This window comes from Coturnix japonica, chromosome 5 (assembly GCF_054131305.1).
Source record: "Coturnix japonica strain WE chromosome 5, WE-NBRP24, whole genome shotgun sequence".
NCBI lineage: Eukaryota > Metazoa > Chordata > Aves > Galliformes > Phasianidae > Coturnix > Coturnix japonica.
The window spans coordinates 15,779,319-15,802,728 of record NC_140667.1 but is presented as its reverse complement, the minus strand read 5'-3'; the positions used below and the strand labels follow the sequence as shown (position 1 = coordinate 15,802,728).

At 35.5% G+C, this 23,410-nt stretch overlaps 1 protein-coding gene across 9 annotated transcripts in view; it reads right to left on the bottom strand.

Annotated features, from left to right (window-relative positions):
- SBF2 (SET binding factor 2) overlaps positions 1 to 23,410 on the bottom strand; it is a 215,801-nt gene that overhangs the window by 36,830 nt on the left and 155,561 nt on the right. For 7 of the 9 annotated variants that reach the window (XM_015864003.3, XM_015864005.3, XM_015864006.3 and 4 more), the window contains 10 exons: positions 22,660 to 22,728; positions 10,951 to 11,121; positions 9,537 to 9,799; positions 9,135 to 9,307; positions 8,794 to 8,867; positions 8,197 to 8,392; positions 7,229 to 7,356; positions 4,778 to 4,953; positions 3,711 to 3,856; positions 174 to 372 (listed from right to left, as the gene is read on the bottom strand). In XM_015864003.3, coding sequence (XP_015719489.2) covers positions 174 to 372; positions 3,711 to 3,856; positions 4,778 to 4,953; positions 7,229 to 7,356; positions 8,197 to 8,392; positions 8,794 to 8,867; positions 9,135 to 9,307; positions 9,537 to 9,799; positions 10,951 to 11,121; positions 22,660 to 22,728 — 1,595 coding nt within the window. Of the gene's footprint in view, positions 1 to 173; positions 373 to 3,111; positions 3,186 to 3,710; positions 3,857 to 4,777; positions 4,954 to 7,228; positions 7,357 to 8,196; positions 8,393 to 8,793; positions 8,868 to 9,134; positions 9,308 to 9,536; positions 9,800 to 10,950; positions 11,122 to 14,895; positions 17,946 to 22,659; positions 22,729 to 23,410 lie in introns of those variants that run through there. The other 2 variants (XR_014946454.1, XM_085548515.1) reach the window with 2 other exon arrangements.

Here is a 23,410-nt window from a genome sequence, read left to right as displayed (position 1 = left end):
TTTTCAACATAGTCACCACCAGTAGCTATGCATTTTCACCTGCACGATAGTGTCGTAACAACCTGGACCAATGCAGATGACCCATTGCCACTGTCATCACTGCTGAAACACACCACCTACCACCTCACCGTGCATCTTTATTTGCAAATGCTTGTCTGAATTGGTAAACTTACCTTCTGCAAAGTGAATACATTCTGTTCAGTGCAGTTATTCTTAAGTATTCCATTTTTGAGCGAGAAGTATTACTACTGATGGTCCCTAGTCCCAAACGTTGATAGTCTCTGAAACAGGCTCTTTCTACTAATTGCTCCATCGTTGACTTCTCTGATGCTTTTAAGGTACCACTTGTGTGCAGCTCACTGTCATCTGAAACTAAAGTTAAAAATCTTTGAGTTTGCTATTGTGAACTTGCTATTAGTTTGTCTTACTGTTAATGATTAACATATAAACTACAGTTTACAGAAATTATAAACAACAAAATAATACTTCAGTCAAGAAACTTCAAGTTCACCTCACAGCTATCTACTGCCCTAGCAGTTGGCATTCTTGACACCTATCTCATCTCTCTCTCTCAAAATCCTAGAAGGTCTCCTGTACAATCACTTGAATGGAACTAAGGTAATATTTCTTGCACTAGTGTATTTATTCAAACAAGTCAAACTCACAACGACTGTACAAAAAAGTACATGAGACAGAACAATTAAAAATGAACACAAATTCATGAAACATCCAAGATAAAAGGGATATTCTAATTCTTTTAAGCTATCTTCAAAAGATTAAACATCCTTTTTAAAGCTTGGTTCTAATAAAAATATTTCTGTCACGAGTAGGTGAATATTGGCTTCTTAATGCTTCAGTTTCAACATCAAACAGCAACTTTCTTCAGCCATGCACATCAGTTTCATGTTGCAAAGCAGAAAAAACCTCTAAACATGAGATAAAAACCATGCCACAAGTTCAAACTACGCTGAAATTCAAGTCAAGCAAGGTCTTCTGCCACCTGCCTGTTATCAACACTTCACTATTTCAAAATACTGAAAGCAGATTTACTGTCTGCAGTACATATCAGTTGCTACCATTTCATCTCAAGCATTAAAATATGCACATATGAGAGGAAGTATTTCTTTAACAATTTGGCACTGAGAAGTATATAAAGATTTAAATTTTAAACAGGACTTTATAAAATTGAAAATTAAAATCACATTTGAAAACTAAAATTAAGACACAATTAAAACCTAACTGCCACCAGACAACATTCAGAATTTACAGAAGTACATTTTAGATACCTCTGCTTTTTGTGCATATTAGCATAAAAGTTGTGTAAATAATTTTATTGCCCCCATGGTGCATTGTACAAAAATAACTATTCCCTATTTGAGATAAATAATGAAGACTTTAATGCCACGGATATCTCTCCTTTTTCTATATTTTCATATTTGTCCTGAAGAAGAAGAAAGAAGCTGCAAAGTATGTAAAGCTATGAAACTATTGACAGGTACAGTATGAAAACTACTGACTGGTACACTCTTGTCTGGAGGGCTGGGCCCAGAGAGTGGTGGTGAATGGAGCTAAATCCAACTGGTGTCCAGGGCTTGGCGCTGGGGCCTGTCCTCTTCTATATCTTTACTGATGACCTGGATGAGGGCACTGAGTGCACCCTCAGTAAGTTTGCAGATTATACCAAGTTGGCTGGAAGTGTCGATCTGCCTGGGGGTAGCGAGGCTCTGCAGAGGGATCTGGACAGGCTGGAGAGCTGAGCTGAAGCCAATGGTATGAGGTTCAACAAGACCAAATGCTGGGTCATGCACTTTGGCCACAACCCCAGGCAGCGCTACAGACTTGGAGCAGAGTGGCTGGAAGACTGTGTAGAGGAAATGGATCTGGAGTTATTGATTGATGCTCAGGGTGAACACGAGCCAGCAGTGTGCCCAGGTCACCAAGAAAGCCAATGACATTCTGGCTTGCATCAGAATAAACGGACTGGAGTTGTGGAATCTTCATATTTGAAAGCTAAGAAAAAGTTAGGTAAGCATTTGCAAAGAACATGTAAAGTACGTTTCCTCTGCATTGGATCAGAGAGATGGAGTAGATGATCTCCTGGAGCTCCTTCCGCCTCCAACTTTAATGCTTCCTTTTACAAGACAGTGCATCAACTGCTGCAGACAGTTCTGTTTGTTTGATTGCTGGTATAGCTGCATAATTCCCTAAACTTCAGTTCTTAAGACTTGCGAACACACAGGAATTTGCAGCAATCAATACAAAACAAATTGCAGTGATTAATGGAAAATTTTCTATGGCTTTCTCTGTCTGAAATGAGAAGAACTACAGCTCAAATGACAGTGCAGAGCAGAGAAAAAAGCAAGCTGTCAGACTTTAATCACCTTACACATACCCAGTAATAACATCTGGAAAGTAGCAGGTAGGAAGCTTCACAATTTATCTTTTTGTATTTTTGTCAGGGGAGGGGAAAAAGTGACTGCCATTAATAGTTACGCGCTCACAGAAGAATATAGTTGTTTTGAACAAAGGCCATGCAGAAACTCATAGGTTTTCTTCATTGTCACGAGAAGTATGAACATACAGGCTTGATTACACTTGGTCTCTCTGAGTGATGGATACAAAATCACACCCAAGACAGGCTCAGCTTGCAGAATTCCTTCTGAGCTGAAGATTCCACAACATTAGAACACATAGTAACTCAGCACTTAAGGAAGAGGCTGGAAATTCAATTAAGAATGTAACTTTTCAGCTGTGTAAAGACATTCTGTATTTCGTAACCTTTTTTGTGTGTGCCTTTTTTTTCCACCATATTCATCTGGAATGAAAGAAGAAGAGCAGTATTTTTCAGCTTTCCTGGAATGGCCCTTCTTAACTCTGGGTGGGAACAGAGAACGTGCAGTAACATAGTTTGGTGTCAGATAACTTTTATTTATCTGCACATAAATCATGTAAGTCACCTTGATCTCTGACTAAATATCCAGAAGGTAAATTTGGCTTGTTTGAGGTTTCAAAGAAATTGTTAGTGTTTCATAAACACTTCATCATCTGAAATGCTACTTTTTATTTATTTTTTTCTTTTGGTAAAGAAAGAATGGTATGACAAAACAATACCTGTTAATGTACAGGAGAATCTGGCTCCCTCTAGTGGCTTATTATAAATTAGCACTGGTCCAGATAAGGATATACTGACAGCAGCACATGGTAGGAAAAGAAGTATTTGGAAGAAAGTCAAAGTCCGCACCATTACACTATACAAAGTGTCCAAATCACTTTCTAACTTATCTCCCCAACTCCTTTCAACCAAAGTTTGGAAAAATTGTATTTTCAGTAATTATGCCTCCATCTGTCTTCAGAAATCACTTATCACTTCCACAGACACAAAATCTGCCAGTAATACTTGCTGTTCCTTGAACCTTGCCAGTTACTGCTTTCTCATTACAGACAAAGCAATGTATGGCTTTCTAAAGATATAACGTGAGAACAGTTTGATAGTTAGAAAAAAAGTCTCTTTTGCTTTACCACTGAATGAAGTCAGCTTCCTCTTTTACGTTTGGTCATCACAAATGAAAATGTTTAATCAATCAAACCCTTCTCCTTCCTGTCCAGGAAGACTGCAGTTTCTTCCTGAAGATACTACTCACCTAACATAATGAACCTGAAGCACAACATGACAGACATATCAACAAAAACGGAAATTGTTTTACTATTACCAGAGACATCATCGTCTTCATTCCAGCCTGGACGATTTCCTCTTTCTTCCATTATTGTGCCCGTCTTCTTCTTTAACAAATACTGGCGACCAATTGTCATCTTCCCAGCACGTTTTGCTCCTTTCACAATGCTTTTTGAGAATGTACTATAAATTCATAGAAAAATAAATATTTTAAAAGATACAGTTCTTCTCAATAGCTTGTACAGATTTTTATGATAAACTTCCTAACCCAAAGAAAACATGTTTCTATTTCTCATTTTACATCAAAATTAAAACTAGCAGAAAAATGAACTTTTATACTAATTTTTTAATGAAATTTTTACTACTTTGAGAGCAATTTATGCCTATTACATGTAATATAATGAATAGGCAGCCATAATATTTCCTTAGGTATTTGTATTTTGCTAGCAATGTAACATATCTATGAAGCTGACAGAGTGAAGGCAAGAAAGACAGAAATTACCTTAAAGTTTTAAGATTCCATGACTAGCTTGGAATTCTACTTCTCTGTGTCAGCAATGGAATAATCAACATATAATCACTGAAAGTAGAACTTTCAGTGGTATTGAATAGTGATCAGTTTAGTCTAGTAAAAATTAATGCATAACATGAAATTATAGAGAAGATCCTAAGCTGAAACTCTAGATGATAAAAGAACACTAGGACAACTATGCAGACTCTACTAAAGGTAAAATGAATTCTATCCTACATTAGGTAACTAATACATAATTTAACACACAAGAACTCTGTTTTTATGTTGGCATAGTTCACACAATTGAATATGTTATTAATATTGTATGTATTCAAAAATTTAATGAGATACTTATTCAAAATTGCTGCAGCAAAATGTTTGGATAAATAATACATTCTTATATCAACATTTATTTCATACCAACCTACCTTTTATTCTGTAAACATTAAAAGAGAGGGAATATCATTTAATGAGTTCTCTGGAATGTCAGACTAACGAGATGCTTGGAGTTCTGAAAATCTGTCCCATTATTTAAGGAATTTGACTAGAAGTAAACAAGAACATCAGTGATAGAAGAAGAGGGATAACTATACCGGAATGAAGTGTTCTTTTCTTTTTGCTTTGGTAAAATTATCTGTGGTGCTGTTTGTCCAGCTGCAAATGCAAAAGTGCTGAAGATAGACTGAGGATAACGGAACTTCATCAGCTGTTTCTTAAATATTTCCACCACTTCAGGACTTACTTCTTCATCAAACGCTACTTTAATTAACTGCATGTTAAAGACAGGGCACGTTAAGAACTTTAAAAAATAAAATTCTAGGATTAAACAAAGCAAAAGATTCTAAAATATATTAGCAAAATTTTCGTACTTAGGCAGTACAGTGCACACCAGAAAATACAAACATATGTATGTAGGTATATCTTACTGACTTTGAGGGATATTACACAGCTTGTTCATTTTTCTACTTGCTTTTAGTATTGCTGTTGTAATACTAAGATATTTTCACCATGAAGCATCTGGAATTCTCATAACACCAAACACAAAATATTTTGGGTAATCTAAGTGGATGTATTGGCACTACAATATCCACAACAGTTAAAGAGCTAGTCACATGGGATAGCTCAGGTCAGAAATATTTTATCAGACTTGCTATATACAGGGAAGCAAAACTGGTAATGTACTCTAAACAAGGCAACAAATTCAGCATTCGTATATTACAACCATTATACTTCCATTACTGATTCCAATTTTTGCCTCACCTCAAAAAGCAAAAAACAGCTAGTAACAAACATAACAGTGAAATCTGATCCTTGGAAAGTAACTAATCCTGTGCTATTCAACACTGATCTATTTATCCCGTTAAAAATGCATTTTGAAAAGCAATTTAAATACACACATATATATATATATCCCCATCATCCTCAGTCAAAAGGATGAGAGTCAGCTCTGTGGTGAAAAGGAAGTAAAAATAAAAACAGAGAGAGAAAATCAGGAATCTGGAAGACCGCCTGGAAGAACTTGAAGAATATGGAAAAAGCAAAGAGATCTCCTAGAGCTTTGTTTTTGACTGCATAGCTACACAACTTTTGACTGTCATGATTGTCATCTTGAAGGTGGATTTCTCCTTTTTTTTTTTTTTTTAAAATGTCACTTGTTCTGTTCTGTAATTACTTTCCCAATGATTAATAACTCCCACTCAAAGACCTCCTTAAGAGGTTGTATCTTCAAGAGTTACACTGATACAAAGTTTCAAAGACATTAGGTAGCATAACTGTAGCCAAAACACTCTGACAGTCCTAATTAATAAACAAAGATGGGGCTTGCCATTTCGTTCTGTATTGAACTCTAGCAGTTAGAAAGAGAACAGGAGTAAACTGTTTGCTGATTGTTTTGTTTTCATAACCTAACACAAAACTATGCTAAACAAAAGCAGGGATGATGTTTGACCAGAATCCAGCACTAAAAGCATTGAGCTATGCCTGCATTTAGCACATCATCGAAGTATGCTAAGTATCCTGGTAAAAAAAAAATCTGGAAAATAAAAGTTCTCAGGAAGTCCAATCAAAAGTCCACAAGAACAACTTCTTTTTATTTTTTTTTTTTAGTTGTTTTAATTATTTGTATTCCAAGTCTTATGCTTTTGAATACAATATTGAAGGATAACTATTTAAATACTGTTCACTATCTAAGGAACCAGTAAAATACTGACAATACATTTCATTTTCAGATGTTGAAAAGAGACCGTTGTCAATGGAAATATGTTTCTAGAATTAGCTAACCTGAGAGTATATTTCACATCTTAAGCTCTGAAGTCTGCTTTCAGTTGTGATATAAAATCCTTTGTCTTCAACTTTTGATGTCTCAGGATTTGACCACATGTAAGATTACCAACAATAAGAAATATTTAGGGATGTCTTAAGGGAATTACTGACTCCTCACTCGTGCAAGTCCATCTCCATCACTTGCCCTGTGGAGCAATTGTAGATGCTTCCAAAAATTCTGAGCATGTTGAAGGGGCTTCTAAAGACAGAAGGAATATCTGAATCTGCACAAGAGAGGTTTCACACAGAAGCCCATTGGTTCTAGCTACCAATGGCTACATTGAAAATGCCTGGAAGGACAGATTCCATATAAGATGTACTACAACCTTTTGTTATGGGTATTTCCAGAAAGTAGTAAAGTGAGAAGTGTTACAAGGCAACACTTAAATCTTTGCCATATTCCTTCTATGTAGCTGGTGAAGAGAGTTTGCATGTTTCCACTGGCCTGCCTGGCCTCTGCTTACCCACATGAAGACATTTTGGACTCAGAATAGTCCTCTACTGATCCACAGCAGAAAAATGAGGAAAGGAGAGAAAGAAATCAAATACGGAAACAATAACACTGTTTCAAATGAACCAAAAACCAAAAGAGTTTCTATGAGAGGATTACATGTTCTCTCTTGACTTTACGGAGCAGGACCCTGAACTCTCCACGAGTATCAGGACAAAGTGCTGCTTGTAAGTATTTTGAACTGCACAAATTTCACAAAACTTCCTTTTACCTGAAAGGTAGCTGAAGTGATCTGCAAGCCCTCCTGCATACTTTGCTGCAGCTGGTTTTGTATAGTGATTTTCTTCTCCTTTGTAACAGATGCAATAGGAAAGCTCCGAATCACCGTCTGCTCTCCCACTGAGAACCAAAGAATTGTAATATTTATGGACACTTGTTTGATCACAGAATCAGCTCTGTTTAGGTCACAATATATTCTGAGCAGACAATAATTATAACATACAAAGCAATGGGAAAATAACTGCATATAATTAATTTAACAGAAAATGCTAGAAAAGTTGATAAATCCCCAAGTATTATCTATAACCTGAAGCATTTACTTTTTCTGCTTCCTTTCTGTTTGGAAAAATATTCTCTGAGTTTTTTGTGCATTGAAAATACACCCCAAAAATATAGTTTGGAAAGCAGTCAAGAAACACTTCCAAACATAATTAATGTTCACATTGAATTAAGCACCTTATAAACAATGAAAGTTTTACACTGTCTTCTTTACAAACAACTATAAACTTTGAAAGATAAATCTATATTTTTGACAATTTAATTTGCTTAGAAATGGCAGATGTCAAGAGATGAAAAACTGCCACCTAAAACATATAAAAAGCAATGCTTAATTTATTAATAATAATTTTAAGGACATTACTAACTTATGTTTTTGTTTGTTTGTTTTTTTCATTTTACACACTTCCAAGCAGTTGAAAAAAACCCATCAAATGAAAAGAAGTAGTAGAAGTCACAAATCACAGACAGTTCATATGCTGTCTTATCTGAAGAAATCAGATTAGGCTAAATGCAAAATGAAAATAAAGTTCTGTCATATCTAGAGTAAAAACCTATAACAAAAGACCATCCCAATATGATGACCATGAAAAATTACTCTCAGAGGTAGATGCACCTTGATGCTGATATTTACATAGATGGACAGGTCAGCTCGAAGTTTTATTACTGTTGAGTTTTTCTTACCCAGCTGATCATGAGGAGTGCCTTTAAATATAATTCTGTAGGTAGTAAGGAACAAAGCTCCTTCAGCAGGAAGGATGTGAGGACCTCCAAGGAGTCCTCCTGTAGCTTCTTCTCTGCCATCAGGATCAAGTAGCACACGGAGACCTTCACAAACAAATTCTTCTCCTGGCAGTAAAGCTGGTCGTAGAATTTTGGGCTGATGAAAGTAAAATAGTGTAAGTATGATAAGGGTACCAGTGTTGTACCTCAGCCTAATTATATTTGGTGTAGAAAGATTCAAAACAAAATTGTTATGAGAGTAATTCCAAAGAAGGGAGATGGAGTTTGGACTCAACTAAGAAAAATGGGTCTCAAAAAACAGCGGGTATGCAACAGCTTGTTTATGATCAAAAATTTGGCTCTAATAGCTTTCTAAGTTCATATTTCATGATACCAAAGCCAAGCACTTTATTTATCACTTGTGGAATTTTTCTTACAATGTTCTGATGTTTCCTTCTAACATTATGAAGTGGAAAATAAAAGAAAAAAAAAAAAAGATGACTAAACTTCATGATTCTAGTACGTGTAAAGAATACAAACATGTTTCATAATGCTTGCCTTCTGTATTGGTGGAAGCCTTCTACTCTCACGATGGACAGCCTCCAAAGTCTCTATGTGCATTGCCACAATGCCTGAAAATCAGTAATATCATAAATGAAGTCTGGCATAACATGAAAGAGAAAGTTGCAATCTAATTGGAAAGCTGATATTCCAAAATTCTTAAATTTAACCATCAAGAACATAGTTAGTTGAAATTCAACATCAATTAAAGTCTACAAAAAGATCTGATCTTTATGTCCACAGAAACTGACTGCAACTAAAATGTGTATTTCTTTCATCAGAAAAAAAAACCCGAAAAATGAAAGATTATGAAGTCACATTTTCACCACAATTCTTACCTGGTATCATGCAATGAAGACCCTTGATGTGATCCTGTGTAACTCCACTCTCTGTGCAAACCTTATCAATAAATCTGGTGATGAAGCGCACAACTGCATTTGCAACATCATTGTTCTCAGAGTCCTCAAATCCACTTTCAGTGTCATAACTCTCTGCAACACTGCCTGCAATACTATGGACATTAAAAAAAAAAAAATTCTTAAATTTCCTTAAGTGGCAGTAATTTAGTCTAGATAGTTCTACCATTTGAGAGGAATCATGTTAGATTTCCACTCCCCTTAATTAATTATCTAGAAATAGTAATCTTGAAGAGAAGATACTGAAATAAACTTGTATTCAGAGTAAGTCCTGAAAATTAGTATTTTCCCCAAAAGATTGACCTATCGTGGCAGTGTACCCACCTGTTTGTGACAATACTGTTGCTTCCACTCTCCCAGTCACCAGTAGCTGATGCTCTCAATAACTTGTTCTTACTTGTATCTAGTGGTACTAACAGGTAGACCATGAGGTTAGCGAAATGTATTGCCTGACTGAAAACTGTACTTTCCTCATTCTGGACGAGCTCCTGTTGAGTTTGTTTATTAAGAGTTGGCCACAATCGCAACTGCTCCGCAGCCAGATCCATTGCTGTCTTATCGTGGTCTGCACCTACAGAATTTTTCTCCTAAAAGACATACAAATATACACACTAAGCTATGACTCAAAAACAGTGTTTAGTCAAAACAATGCTAGTCAAAGCTTTTTAAATTAAGTTGTTTACTTAAATTCTTCCATTATTTAAATTACATATTTATTTAAAAAGAAAAAGCAAGTAGTAACATGTAGTAGGGTTTAAGTAGAGTATAATTACAGCAACTTGAAGAACTGAAGGTAGCTTAATGAAATGCACAACTAGCAGAGCATGATGTGAACATTTCTAACTCAATAACATCATCTCTTTCTACATTTTTTAATGCTACATGATCTCTTAGGTTTCTTTAGAGTAGTTTAATGATTTCAATATAACTACTCTCCTTAATTTTTCTACTTAGCTCAAGTAACAAGAAACATTAATGAGATGCAGCTGATTACTTGATGCATTTGATATTCTCAAATTTTGGGGATGTTCAGGTAAGGCAAGCTTTTATAAGAACAGTTTCCAGATCTACTGAAACATTCATGCCTTTGCATGTTGGAGAGCAGATTACAGTGCAGCCTGACAGAACTAGAATTTAAAAGTCTGGCAGTTGATACAGATGACATAACACTTGGTGTTAAATTATTAAAGAACACAATACTCTACAAATGTTTTTTCTTCATACCAGGTGAAGTTCAGCTACTTTAACAGTCAAACACATGAGAGAGTTTAAGAAAAAAGTTTTAAAGAAGCAGACAATGCCCATCAGCAGACAGCCGGCTAGGGTTTGGTAACAATCTAACACTAGACACAAAAATGCTCCTGCTTTAAGCAGTTGGTGTAATAGAAATGTTGCTAGTTATCACACTCTTAGAAGTTTCTACTTCGAGGAAAAAATTACATCTTTACGTGTGGAAAAAATGATACAAAAAGTGGTGTTACATAAAAGTCATAAAGGCAACAAGGGAAAATTCAGGTGTTTGCATATTAGCAAATAAAGCATCTTTTTCTTCAGAAAATGTGTCAACAACATATTTACATCAAAGTTGACATTCTAAAAATGAAATATTTATTTTCAGAAGAGTACATGTAAATGTTTAGACATTTTCTTAATCCGCACTGATATTTTCACAGGTTTGACTGGGACATGAACTAATAATACAGCTTTTTATGCTTTGATATTTAATATATTCTCCTACCTTTTGTCTCAGATGTACTGCATGGTTGTCTTCTTTGGCTGTAAGGTAGAGGGAACGAACTTGATTTTGCACATTGCTATAAAAGGTAGTTTCCCAAAACTGCTGGTTAGTCCAGATTGGATGGTCCTGTACACACGTGTAAGCAAACTGACTAACTCCAGGTGCTAATTTCTGGTGAAAAAAAAAGTGCAAGATTGACAAAATACTCCTATTATTTTGTTTTGATTAATGTCTGTGACATTAGTATTGAAAAATTTATCAGATCAGTTGTTCACAGTGACACAAGCAGCACATCTCATCTCTTGTATTGTAATATAGGAAAGAGAAATTATCTCAACTATTGTGCCTTTGAAGAAATTAACATACAGGAGGTTTGTATATAAGCCTAATGCATGGTGATTCACAGTAGAAAAATGAGATTCTGGAGGGGAAAATAACGTGATGATAATACAGAACACAATTCTAATATATTTTCCTTATCAGTAAATTACAACATTGTAGTCCTACACCAAATAACTAAGTCTTAAAATTGTTTTATTTAGAAGTTGGAACTACAGCAATGAAGCTTCTAAGTGAGTATGGCAGCTGAGTCCTTCCAATAAGGCTGCATTTATTGCAATAGCAGAAGATCAGACAAATCATTAACTACTACAATTCATTACACAGATTCAGTTCCTGAAAGAGTACTAAGGGGAGACATTCCTGATCCAGGTGTCTGGATCCCTGCACCACTAAAGTTTCAAACAAAAGCAGAATTGTTACACTATCAATACTCAGTATGAACGCATCCTTTTTTTCAAGTTGTCTGTTTAATTAAGTGGCACTAGTCTTTCAGCAAGTTGCTTAATATTACTGACAACTATAGACAAGGAGAGGAAATTTATTTCAAGGACTCCCGACGTGAAGAATGTCATCTTATATAATATGTTCTTACTCTCCGATCAAGTCCACATAATTGAGTTGTATACTGTGCATAGCAAAGAAGCATGTAATCTGCTTCTTCCTATAGTGGAACTTAAGAATTTAGTACATTACTAGACATTAAACTTAATGACCATCACCCCTAATACACAACATATAACAAAGTGTACTCTAGAAGTAGAATTGACTTCAATGTTCATACTGTAATGCAACTCATTCTAGAGCATAAGTATTACTTCATTTCATGTTTATAATTGTACAGTTGTACCACCAGCCACTACATATGTTCCTTCTTAATAAGCCCTAGGAATACTCAGGTGGAAGGCTAGGAAATTGTTACTGAAAATTTCAGAGTCTGGTTTACAGATTTCTGGTTTTGCAATTCTTTGAACTGTGTTTTCCATGCTACGCTCTTCCAAGTACAACATGAACTGAAAGTCCTGATTGCGTGCCACTTATTCATTCCCTATCGAAGACAAGGTCCTTTGAAATGGTATGTTTGATGAAATGATTTGTAACATGCTGCTAAAATGTAGCCAATTGAAATATCTTCTTGGAATTAATCAGCAAAAACTGATAAATTTTATTTCATCAAGTACAATTTCACCAAAATTCCACGATAACTTCTTAAAAAAAACCCACACAACTGCCTATGTGGAAGATGCAAATCACATTAAATGGGGTTTTTGTTATTCTATACAAGCTGAAACATAAGCTGCTTGTTTAGACTAGACTCCCAAGTCTCAATTGTGATGCAGCTTTATTGTAGCTCACAGGAAATGATATCAGATGGCATAGTAATAGCTCCCAGCCTTTGAAGTAGCAGTTAAATCACAGAACAAACCGGCTCAGATAGTCTGCTACTGATCACTGTGTGGGTGAGTTAGAAAGGGGTCTCTGGCTCAGTTCCTTGCTTAAGCAGGGCCACACGGAACAGGCTGTCCAGGCCAACGTCCAGGTGGTTTTTGAAGATCTCCAGCAGTGGAGACTCCACAACCTCTCTGGGGAACCTGTGCAGTGCCCGGTCACCACCAACCTCTGCAGTAAAGAAGCTTTCCGCAGTGTTCAGAGGGAACTTCCTGTCTTACAGTTTGGTGAGGGAATCACCAAAAAGAGACTGGCTTCTCCTCTACAGGTACTTATACGCATTGATGAGACCCATCATCCCACCCTTGCAAGCCCCAAGCCTCCACATCTCCAGAATGAAAAGCCCCAGCTCTTTTAGCCCTCCCCTATATGTGAGATACTCCAGTCCCTTCATAATCTTTGTGCCCCTTCACTGGACACTCTCCAGTAGTTTCCTGTCTCTTCTTAGACTGAGGAGCCCAGAACTGAACATAGTACTCCAAGCCTGGCCTTACTGGGTCTGAAAGTTTGAATGGAAGTTTAGAGTCGTAACTGTAGGTCCATATGAAGTACTACAGAAATAAAAATGAAGCAAATGATTTCCACGTAGGTATTAATAGGACAGAAAAACTGAAAGGTTTTTAGATGCTCCTCCTTCATTCATAATTTAAAACCACTAACAGCCATTTTTAAAGGACAGAGACTTAGTTCAAGTATAGTGACATAAATCAGTACTGACAGTTAAATTCTAGACGACGTAAGAATAGTCTGTTTACAAAAGGATGAAAGAAAATCCATTAAAAAGCTAAACTGCCATAAATACTATCATGATGAGAGGGTTCTCATCACCTGCTGTAAGTGTTGAAACAAATGGCAAAACCTAGCAGTGGTCAGAGCACTAAATCAAAGCCAGCTCAGCTCTGCCAATTATTTTGGGCAAAACTGCTTTGGATTTTCACCATGTTTCCAATAATTTATTTGTGAATAAGCAGTATGAATACCAACCTCAAGAAGTACATGGCTGCTCCTAGGCAGTCAAAATCCCTGCAATAAAATATTCTTGGTACAGACAGAAGCATTCCACGAAGCTTTAAGTGTATATAAAATTCTCGACTCTAAGAGTGCTTAGTCAGCCTACTAGGTCAGAAACTACTCTAATACATCAAATGGGCCCAAATGTTTACTGTTGCACTGAAATAAATTTGCACAGGATTTCTCTGATTAAAGTAAGATAGAATTTCAGAGTTTTCCATCAAGCAATGCTAAATATGTAACATGAATCTTCACCTACCAGTCCATTGGACAGCTGAGCTATACTGATATGTACAGTTACTTTCTCCCTATTCTAATAATTTCTCCCTGAGAGGATGAACGTTGGAGGCAGCAAAAAAAAAAAAAAAAAAAAAAAAATCCCACTTACAAGGGAGGATTTAAGGACTTAAGCTTAAAAAACTTTCCAGAAGAAAGTTTAAAAAAAAAAAAAAAAAATAGTTCTGAACAGAGAAAGTCCTTTATCTAAAGCAGTCTGTGCAACAGTCAACATGAGCACTGAGGTGTAAGTTGTAATAGCACCCAGAAAATGAGTTACATTCTGCAAAGTATGCTGCCTCCTCTCAAAAGACTAAATGCACTCAAACAACAACAACAAAAGCCCACCCCTCCCAGCCACACAATACATACAAAACAAATGTTATCCATATCAAAATAATGAATTACATCCTGCAGTCTGGGAAAACACAAGGTAGATTTGGGACTTTTTACATGTGACTATATGCAACTTCCTGCCACCAGGCATTATATTTGCATTACTCCCAGAAGCAAGATAGTATCTGCTAGATGTTTTTCTCCTCTTCCTGGCACTGGATACTTCTGGTTCAGAAAATGTTACTTGCAGAGCTTCCAGAAAAACTGTGAGGTGCAGGTGCCCCAACAGCTTCTCTATGACATTACACTATTTAGATTTCCTGTTTCTGGAGGGGGAAAAAAAAAAAAAAAAGAATAGGAAAAAAAAGCATGCTTTATACAAACGATAACTCATCCACCACTAATTGCTACATCACACAAGCTTAAAGAAGAAAGCCCGTTAATTCTAAAGCAAAGGGCCAAGTTCTTCAATACAAAATTGGAAAAAGTGTTAAAAAAAAAATGAGAAGAATGAAAAACAGAACATGAATATACCTGAGACTGCTCTTTTCTCACAGGTATTCCTTAAGATTTCACCACCTGTCTCTTGAAGGAGTAAACTCAAGAGCACTGTATTTCCAGAACACTGACCTTCAGAAATAAACTCCATTTCTGTCTGCAGTTTGCATCCTGGGCTACCAATTCAGGTATTTCTTATGGGAAAAGGAAGGAAGACAGAGAAGGAGTTTGCTGATGAGTGCAAATAAAAGGTCCCTCCTCTATTCCTTCAAGAATCACTGCACTACTGTTTATTTGCTTGACTTTGAAGAGAAAGCTATTGCAACCCCTGAGAAATCACTAGCCAATCTTCTCTGTATACCAAAGGAGAGCACAGCACTCCCTATGCTGGGTAGTATTCTTCCTGGAAATCTGCAAGTATAAGTTTATAGATCATCCAGGATACAGCAAGACAGCTACTTGGAAGTGTTACTCCCCATCTTAGAGCTGTTTATGCAGACATTCAGTCAATTACCAACCACTGCATACCAAGATTGGGCACCACTTACTGCAGGCAATATGCTGCCCCTCCTCAAGATGACGTAAACAAGTTCTGCGTACAAACATACTCTATGACCCAGACTGGTATTCACATGTCTGCTGTACTCACACAGACACCTGATTCATGCCAAAGACTTCTAACAAGCCCAGAGGACCACACTACATAGACTGACCTGTAGGAGTGAGACTTATCTATATATATTAGCTTTGCATACAACACTGCACCACACCATACATATAAATGAATATCAATATCCAACATGGCACAGAAATATTGAAGCAAACATCAGTGTACATAATTATGTCTTCAAGCATGACTGAGTGCTACATGAGTAACAGTAAAAAATCCATATTTCAATTCAAAAAATGGTTTTCCCAGTTGGTAATTAAATTATATTAAATATATATAACAATATTATATTAAAATGTGGGAAAAGGTCACAAAAAGAATAAATAAGAATTATTACGCTTCCTTTTTAATTTCTGTCTTTTTATTACCTGGGAAAATAAGGACATAAAATGTTAGATGAAGCATCTTCTCCAATCCTCCAACCTCAGAAACATCAAATAAAACAATCTGCCACCTCTCCTACCTTCAGAAAGTCCCCAAACAGGACTGTATACTGATTAATGACTATTTTAAATTACGTGTGAGCAGCAAATGATTCCTTAGACTACTAATCTACTGTTTCACCATGAAAAATAAAGGAAGTACAATTCACTCATAACTCGGTGCTATCTATCACATTTGGGCACACTAAACCAGCAGAGGGCAATAGAATTCTAGAATTTTGCAAAATCAGGATGTAATTCTGGCTGCAGTTTTACTTATTGCATATGTTTTCTGGCAAAAGTTACTTCAACATCTAAATTTATATTGTCTTTAATCAGAAGCTGCCAAAGATCACATATAATTTACTATATATTACTAAAGCCATACAGAGTATTCTCAAAATAACTATATAGATGCATCAAGACAGATGCATGCTAACACCAAGGTACATGTAAACTAAATAATACACAGTAACATACTTCTTTCTCCAAAGAGGCAGCAGTAAGATTTACGAAGTTCTGTTACATAGAGATCACACAAGGTAAAACAGAATCACCTAAAAGTATGGATGTTCTGAAGGCGTAAAAAAACCCACCCAAACCAAACAAACTAAAACCAACCAACCAAATCATTTTAGAATTTCACCATTCTAAGTAAGGTAGGATTCCAGGTGAATAACATGCTGATTCATTTTCTCTGCAAACAGAGGACATATCACATTATTTTTTTTCTTAATTCTGATTTCCTAACAGAGATGACGATGACTTTGTTCTCCAAGATTCAGTTCTATGACATAAATGATAGATTTCACAAATTCACAGCTGCAATGCTGAATCAAGATCTTAAGAGTTTTTTCAAATTGTGACAGAGCTTATTGAAATTGATTTAAATTTCTCCATAGTCCTTTGGCATCTGGTGACTCAGCAGATAACGTGCATCCGTGTGACTGCTCTCATCACCCTGGGAAATCCCAAATCCTCTCACCAAAGAATCTGAATTTTTGATGTCCTGACATGAAACTTAAAGCCCATTTAACAGAGCATCTATTAATACTGAAAGGGGGGAAGAAAGTAATCAATTTTAAATCCATTTGGCCCCATCCACTTTAAAATGTTGATGAGATACCTAGCATAGAAAATTCACAACGCAACAGGCAACGTACAGAAATGTATGTGTGTTTATCTCCCTCACCACCTGTAAGCATTTGTTGTTTTCTAGAAATACAAAATACTACTATTCCAGCCATGACAAATAACTATGCCCCAATGAAACTGATCTCACTGAAACCAAGGAATTGTATTTTCATATAGGAACATATGTTTCATTCTCCTGGACACTAGTTACAGAGAACTGAAGTGGAACTTACAGATATGGAAAAAGAATGAGACTCCATTACCTCAGACTAATGTTCCCTTAAGATCAGAAGCTTTAATGGAGATTTTAATTAAACTACCAGAAATTCTTCTGTGGTGAAAATTGCAAACAAAGAAATATTTACATAAGGCTATAATAAAACCTGGAATTAACGATAATGTAAAGGGATGTGCTATGACTAACACTGTTACAGGCAAACCAAACCAGAATTCTGACTTGTTGGTAGAAAATGACTTCAAGTGCAATCAGGAACAGTTATAAATTATGTAAGGCAATGCCTGTGACAATACAATGCAAAGGCTTCTCTTTGTTCTAAGAGAAAGAGGATCAATAACAGAACTAAGCATTTACTGCAATATTTGTCTTCCCTTTTTATCTTATTTAGGGGAAGGAATGGTTTTTTCCTTTTTTTTTTTCTTTTTTTTTTTTTTTTTTCCTCCTTTTCCCCTGACCAACTACTTCCTGCCACAAACCACTGAGGAAGACAGCAAAGTTCCCTTCATATTGGTCATGATGTTGTCATTCTGGGAAAGCAAGCTTCTTCAAGAGAGCAAAGTTGAAGCAATTCAATAATTCACTTCCAAAATTCCTTACAAAGACAAACTTTAAAAAAAAAAAAGTCATGCATCACATTTTCCAGATTTTTTCACAACAAAAGTGCTGTGAACTTCAGATATGCACTACCTGTGAAGACAAAAAATCTGTTCTGCAGGCATGTATCCATACAAAAAGTAGACAAAGTAAAACACTAAGGGTCAGAGACATGTTGACATTAGTGATACTACAAAACCAGTCAAACACTGCTAACGAGAACCCCTAGACACTTGTCTTAATTTAAAAAGAATGATTGCTTTTTTCATGACTAATTGGCTGAATTACATTCTTTATATGAAAAGATCTTCTTATGAATGTAACAAGAACATTAGGCAGAGAGAGTGTTATGAAATACTGACAGAACTTTGACCACCACTGTCCCACTTTTTTCAATGATCTCACTCAAATTCATGAGCACCCACCAAGTGCCTACATTATTCTCCCTAAAAATTCAGTCAAACACTTCTTTTGTGTCACATCCATAAACTAATAGTGCTCTACACAGTTGTCTGGCTTCAAGTATTAATACTTATTCAAATTTGTATCATAAACTTTTAAGGACTGGGATCATTATCAAGACAAGTTGTTGTGGTCCACAATTAGGGCTCCTGGATTTTCCGGCAATGCAAATAATGCCAACATAGACATTTGATAATATTGTAAAACAGTCCTTATTCAATATTCAGCCTGTCAGCTTGATTATGTGCAAGATAACTAATATCTCTGAATGAAGACTCATTACCATTGTCTCTCCTTATAAGCCATATATATTGGTATAAGGGGTTGAAATGTTGTAATGTCTGCCCATATGAAGAAGCTCTGTTAATAAGACAGCTTTTACTTTTGGATTTTGCTGTTAATATATAATTCTTTTAAAACTTACATCTTCGTTAGAAATACTGCAGAAAAAGATTTCTTCTCTCCCACATGATTAATTACACTACTGTCTGCATACATTTTCTTCTCTTTCTATTTCTTCCATACCATCTACTATATCATAGAGGTACATTCTTGCTGTTTTTAAGCATGAGACTTAAAACATATTTTCATTTAAGTAATCACCAATAGAAATTCTGAGAATTGATTAAAAAAGAGTAAGAACTCTACTAAAAATGATGTTATTTAATACAGTTTCAGTCATGAAAAAATTCACATGGACTGATACCATCAGAACTGGCAGAATACAGATAGAAGAGGAAAATTAATGGAAGATGACAGAATTTCTTGCCAGAATAATAAAGGAGATCTTTCAAGACAGGAGTTTCCTAAACTAATGCCAATACAATTCAAGAGCAGAGAATGCTAAAGTCAAAGAAGTTTCATCCCCAGCACAGAGTAAGATATAAACAATTAGAAGGAAAAACAGCAGTTAGAAGTAAGGATGAAAATCTATCAGTACTGAAAGCTAACACCCCACAGAAATTTATTTATTTCTTTATGGTTAACCATGTAGTTGGGTAAATACTCCCCTGATTCCAGCTGATACCAACTGTAAGATTTGCCTGGTAAAGATGCAAAAATGGAACTGATTCCCACATCAGCCTTTCATCATGCAGTTTCTCTGAATTTGTTGCTGATGCTGAACAAGAGAGAAAACATTTCCAATTAAGATACCTCTATTGCATAGTTAACTTGGAACTGGGTGTCTCTTGGAAAGAGTTTGATGGCAAAATACACAATATGATAAACCATTCTGAAGTTCTCTAGTACTGCCTATTCCATCTTCAGAATGCCCTCATCCTCACAACTGGTAGACTTCCTAGAAGTAATTCTATCAATTCTACTTTCTTCTCTATAGATATAGGTGTATGGAGTACAAATGATAAACGGGCAGACATGCCCATGAACATTTAAGCCAAAGCCTGCAGATCTCCCTGGGGCACGTTCCACACAGTGTTCCTCTAATGTTTCACTGTATGCTACAGAAGAAGAGAGAAAGGAGTGCATGCCAAACAAACATGGACCATCTGTACCCCAAAAATGCATGGAAAAATTCATGTATAAGAACATTTTATTTATATTGTTTCAATTTTAAACAAAATTCCAACAGTATTACTAACAGTAAACTAAAACCTTTCTCTAACGGAGAAGAAAAAGATGTTTGTTTTTGTGACATTAACAGTGCACATTTAAAAGTCCACTGTCACTGATGAGTCACATTTTGCTCACGTCTAATATTTAAAATGTTTTTTAAAAGCATTGTGACCATTTTTTTTCTAGAAAAATTCAAGCTTTCTACTGACCAAAAATAACTAACAGTACTGATTTTTTGTCTATTTAACCTTGTCAGGTGTGAGTTGGACTACTTCTGTGATCAAATCCTATCTGATCAAGTTTTACTACAGGCCAATCTCTAGACTTCAAGAGTGGAAATCCTGAAACTTCAGCAGACATCCCAAGAGTTGACAGGATACTGCACACAGCATAACATTTCTTGTTATTTTAATAGGATACATGTAGAAACACCCCAAAACAAGCTCCATGTAAGCAAAGACATCAGGATATAGACAAAACCTGATACATGACACAAGCACCTTCCTTACTTTATATATTTTATACTTTATATATAATTATATTTCATTCTTTATTATATATTTTTACTGTTTTCCTGAGAATATTTTAAAATACCTGAAGGCTACAGCTTTTGCTACTTCATCAGACTCTTCTAGAACCTTAAAGTATCATCTCTAGGAATATATTTCCCTTTCTGCTAAGTTTCTTGGTTTCATTTGCTGGACTCACAAGAAAACACATCTTTCTTATCATTTATGCCTCTCAAACAGTTGGTGTTTGCACTGTGTGCACCCATGTGAGTAAACCTATTTAGGAAGAACAAGTAATTGTTTCATTGGTGCTTCCTTTCATATCAGGTAACAAAATTAATGCTTATCCTGAAACTTCAGCATTCTGATGCACAACAGTCCTCAAACAACTTCTTGTGACACCGTGGAACTTCTTTTCATTATTTAATTTCAAGTAACAGGAACTACATTAACAATTAAATGTTGTAACGAAACGCCATCATAATTTCCCATAATAATTCATAATAATAACAAATAGAAATGATAGTGTAACTATTTAATTGATATAATTCTACAGCGTTCCTAGATTTGTTAGAGGCTTTCTTAATGCTAACTTTAATTGGAATCCAGTTGAGCTGTAACATCAACAAAACACAAAAAAAACCAATACTACTAGATTCTCAATTCCTATTTATCCCTGGCTACCAAGAACACTGTGTATTTTCAATGTGGCCATATGAAATAATATTTAATATGCTTCTGGCACTAAACATGGTGTTCTGATAACAAGAACATCAGTAAAAACAAGTGCATACTTCCAAGCACTACTTCACAATTTTTGGAAAGGATAAAAATAATTGCACTTATAACAGAAGCAAGACATTTCTGCATACTGAAGCAGCAGTATTGTAAAACATGTACTTTGCCTACAGAAACATGGACTACAGCTTGAAGCATGCAGGCACTAATATATATGTATAAACAACACTATGTATCCTAATTTAATGAAATAGACAAGCAATTTATTAGAAAAAGCCATGGCATAGTTTGACAACACATATGTACCAGCTTTGCCAGAAAGTTCTTTTAATAAAAAACAATTCATTCCCCTCAAGTGACTTGAATTTCAGTTTGTACCTTCCTTTGGATTTATCACAGACAGAACAGCAATATGCCTTGTTAAGTTGCAAACCTTTACCAGTCTAAGATTTCTGTTAAAAAAAAACCACCCAGCAAACAGAAGATTATAAACTGTTAACCAATATGTTGGAAAGCAGTAAGGCCAAGGGAGAAAAGATGCAGCAGGATTTGAGAGGATTTATTCCCAAAACAGGGAAAGAGGAACATTAGTTTCATTTTATTGTAGAGTGAGAATCCGTCCAGAAGATTATAAAGGGAAATTTGAAGGCAGTTAAAGAATGTTACTCAATTTTCTTAATTTAAGAATATTCATACTAGATCTTTGTTCCTATGCAGCTTCACCTCAGGTATAACATATACTCAGGGATGAAGTACTGAAGATCTCTGGAGAAACTGAAAAATGCTTCAAAAAGTTTCTCTTTGACTCAAATTCCAAATAAAGCATGTAAACTGCTAATTATAACTAGTCACTATAAAGTTTGTCTACAGATCCTATGCTCTGAAAAACACATCAGTTTGTGTTTATTATGAATAACTTTGTTTTATACCAAAATAAGTACTTTTGCCAGACAATTGTATCTAATGGGACATACCAAAGGGGACCATCACTGAACCTGAGGATTAGATCTGGGAAAAACAAAATTCTTTTTCTATTATGCATTAACAGCTGGCTTTTGCAAGCAACAGTCAGGTTACTTTATTTCTTCAGTTCAGGTCTGGAGCATTAAGAAATCATCATGCTACTTACATCCAGGGTCTCACAACTTCTGAAAGCACGATTTCAGTTAAATAGTATAGATATACAAAAATAGAACTATTTCATTACACAGAAGATTTCAGTGAACTTTTTGTGGGAGAAACTGTGCAAGATCTCAGTCCTTCTATTGAAACAACAGAAATTATTCTATATTCAATGCAGCTTGCCTTCTCCTTGATTATGAGATTAAAACTTGACTAATCTTACTTCAGCACTCATGATACTAAGCATGCACCTCTCATTTTTACTTTCTTCCATTTAACAACGTACACAAAACCAAAAAACAGAAGCACTTTTTAATGAAGTTACTAAGAACTTACCCTATAGAAAGCAGTTGTCAGGGGTAGCAAGGCTGCAGCAACACTGTATTCTTCTGACGATGAGCAATCCTTCAAGAGAAACATATGAAGAAAATAAGCAAGACATTTTCAATTTGATGTGCAGCATAATTTCATTTCAGCCTTATGTGGTCCCTCTATCTTTCTTAGATGCAATGTATATTTTAACCACTTCATATAATGTAGGACAAACATAGATGACTGGTTGTGTATACACATACATATTGTGCCTCGATTTCTTCTAGATGGCTATTGCCAAGATTTTTCAAATTTAGGGAATTTATTAGCAGTATTCTCCATTCTATGCCTGAAATACAAGCTCACCACCAAGATTTACATATAAACATATTATTCATTTAGGAAACAATAAAAACGTAGCTTGCTTCTACTCTGGTCCACAGAAAATCTGTACATTTTGTAAAACAGAAGTGATGTGATGACCAAAGAATGCACTTCCAAAAAGTTTATATGAAGAAAGGAACATTTAATTAATTTGAAATAATCACCTCTTCAGAAGCTTGGCATTATATGAACTTTAAAAGAAGATGAAAACCCACTCTCATCACAATCTCAGAATGCCTCATTCAACAGCCAAATGTGTCATTCGTGCCTCTCTAGGCTGAACATGGTTTGCCAAAGTAAATCAGCTAATACTTGCACTGATAAAAATAGTGATTTTATTACGGAAGTCTTTTAAGAAACTAGATTTGGAATGTAATCTAATATTTTGAAA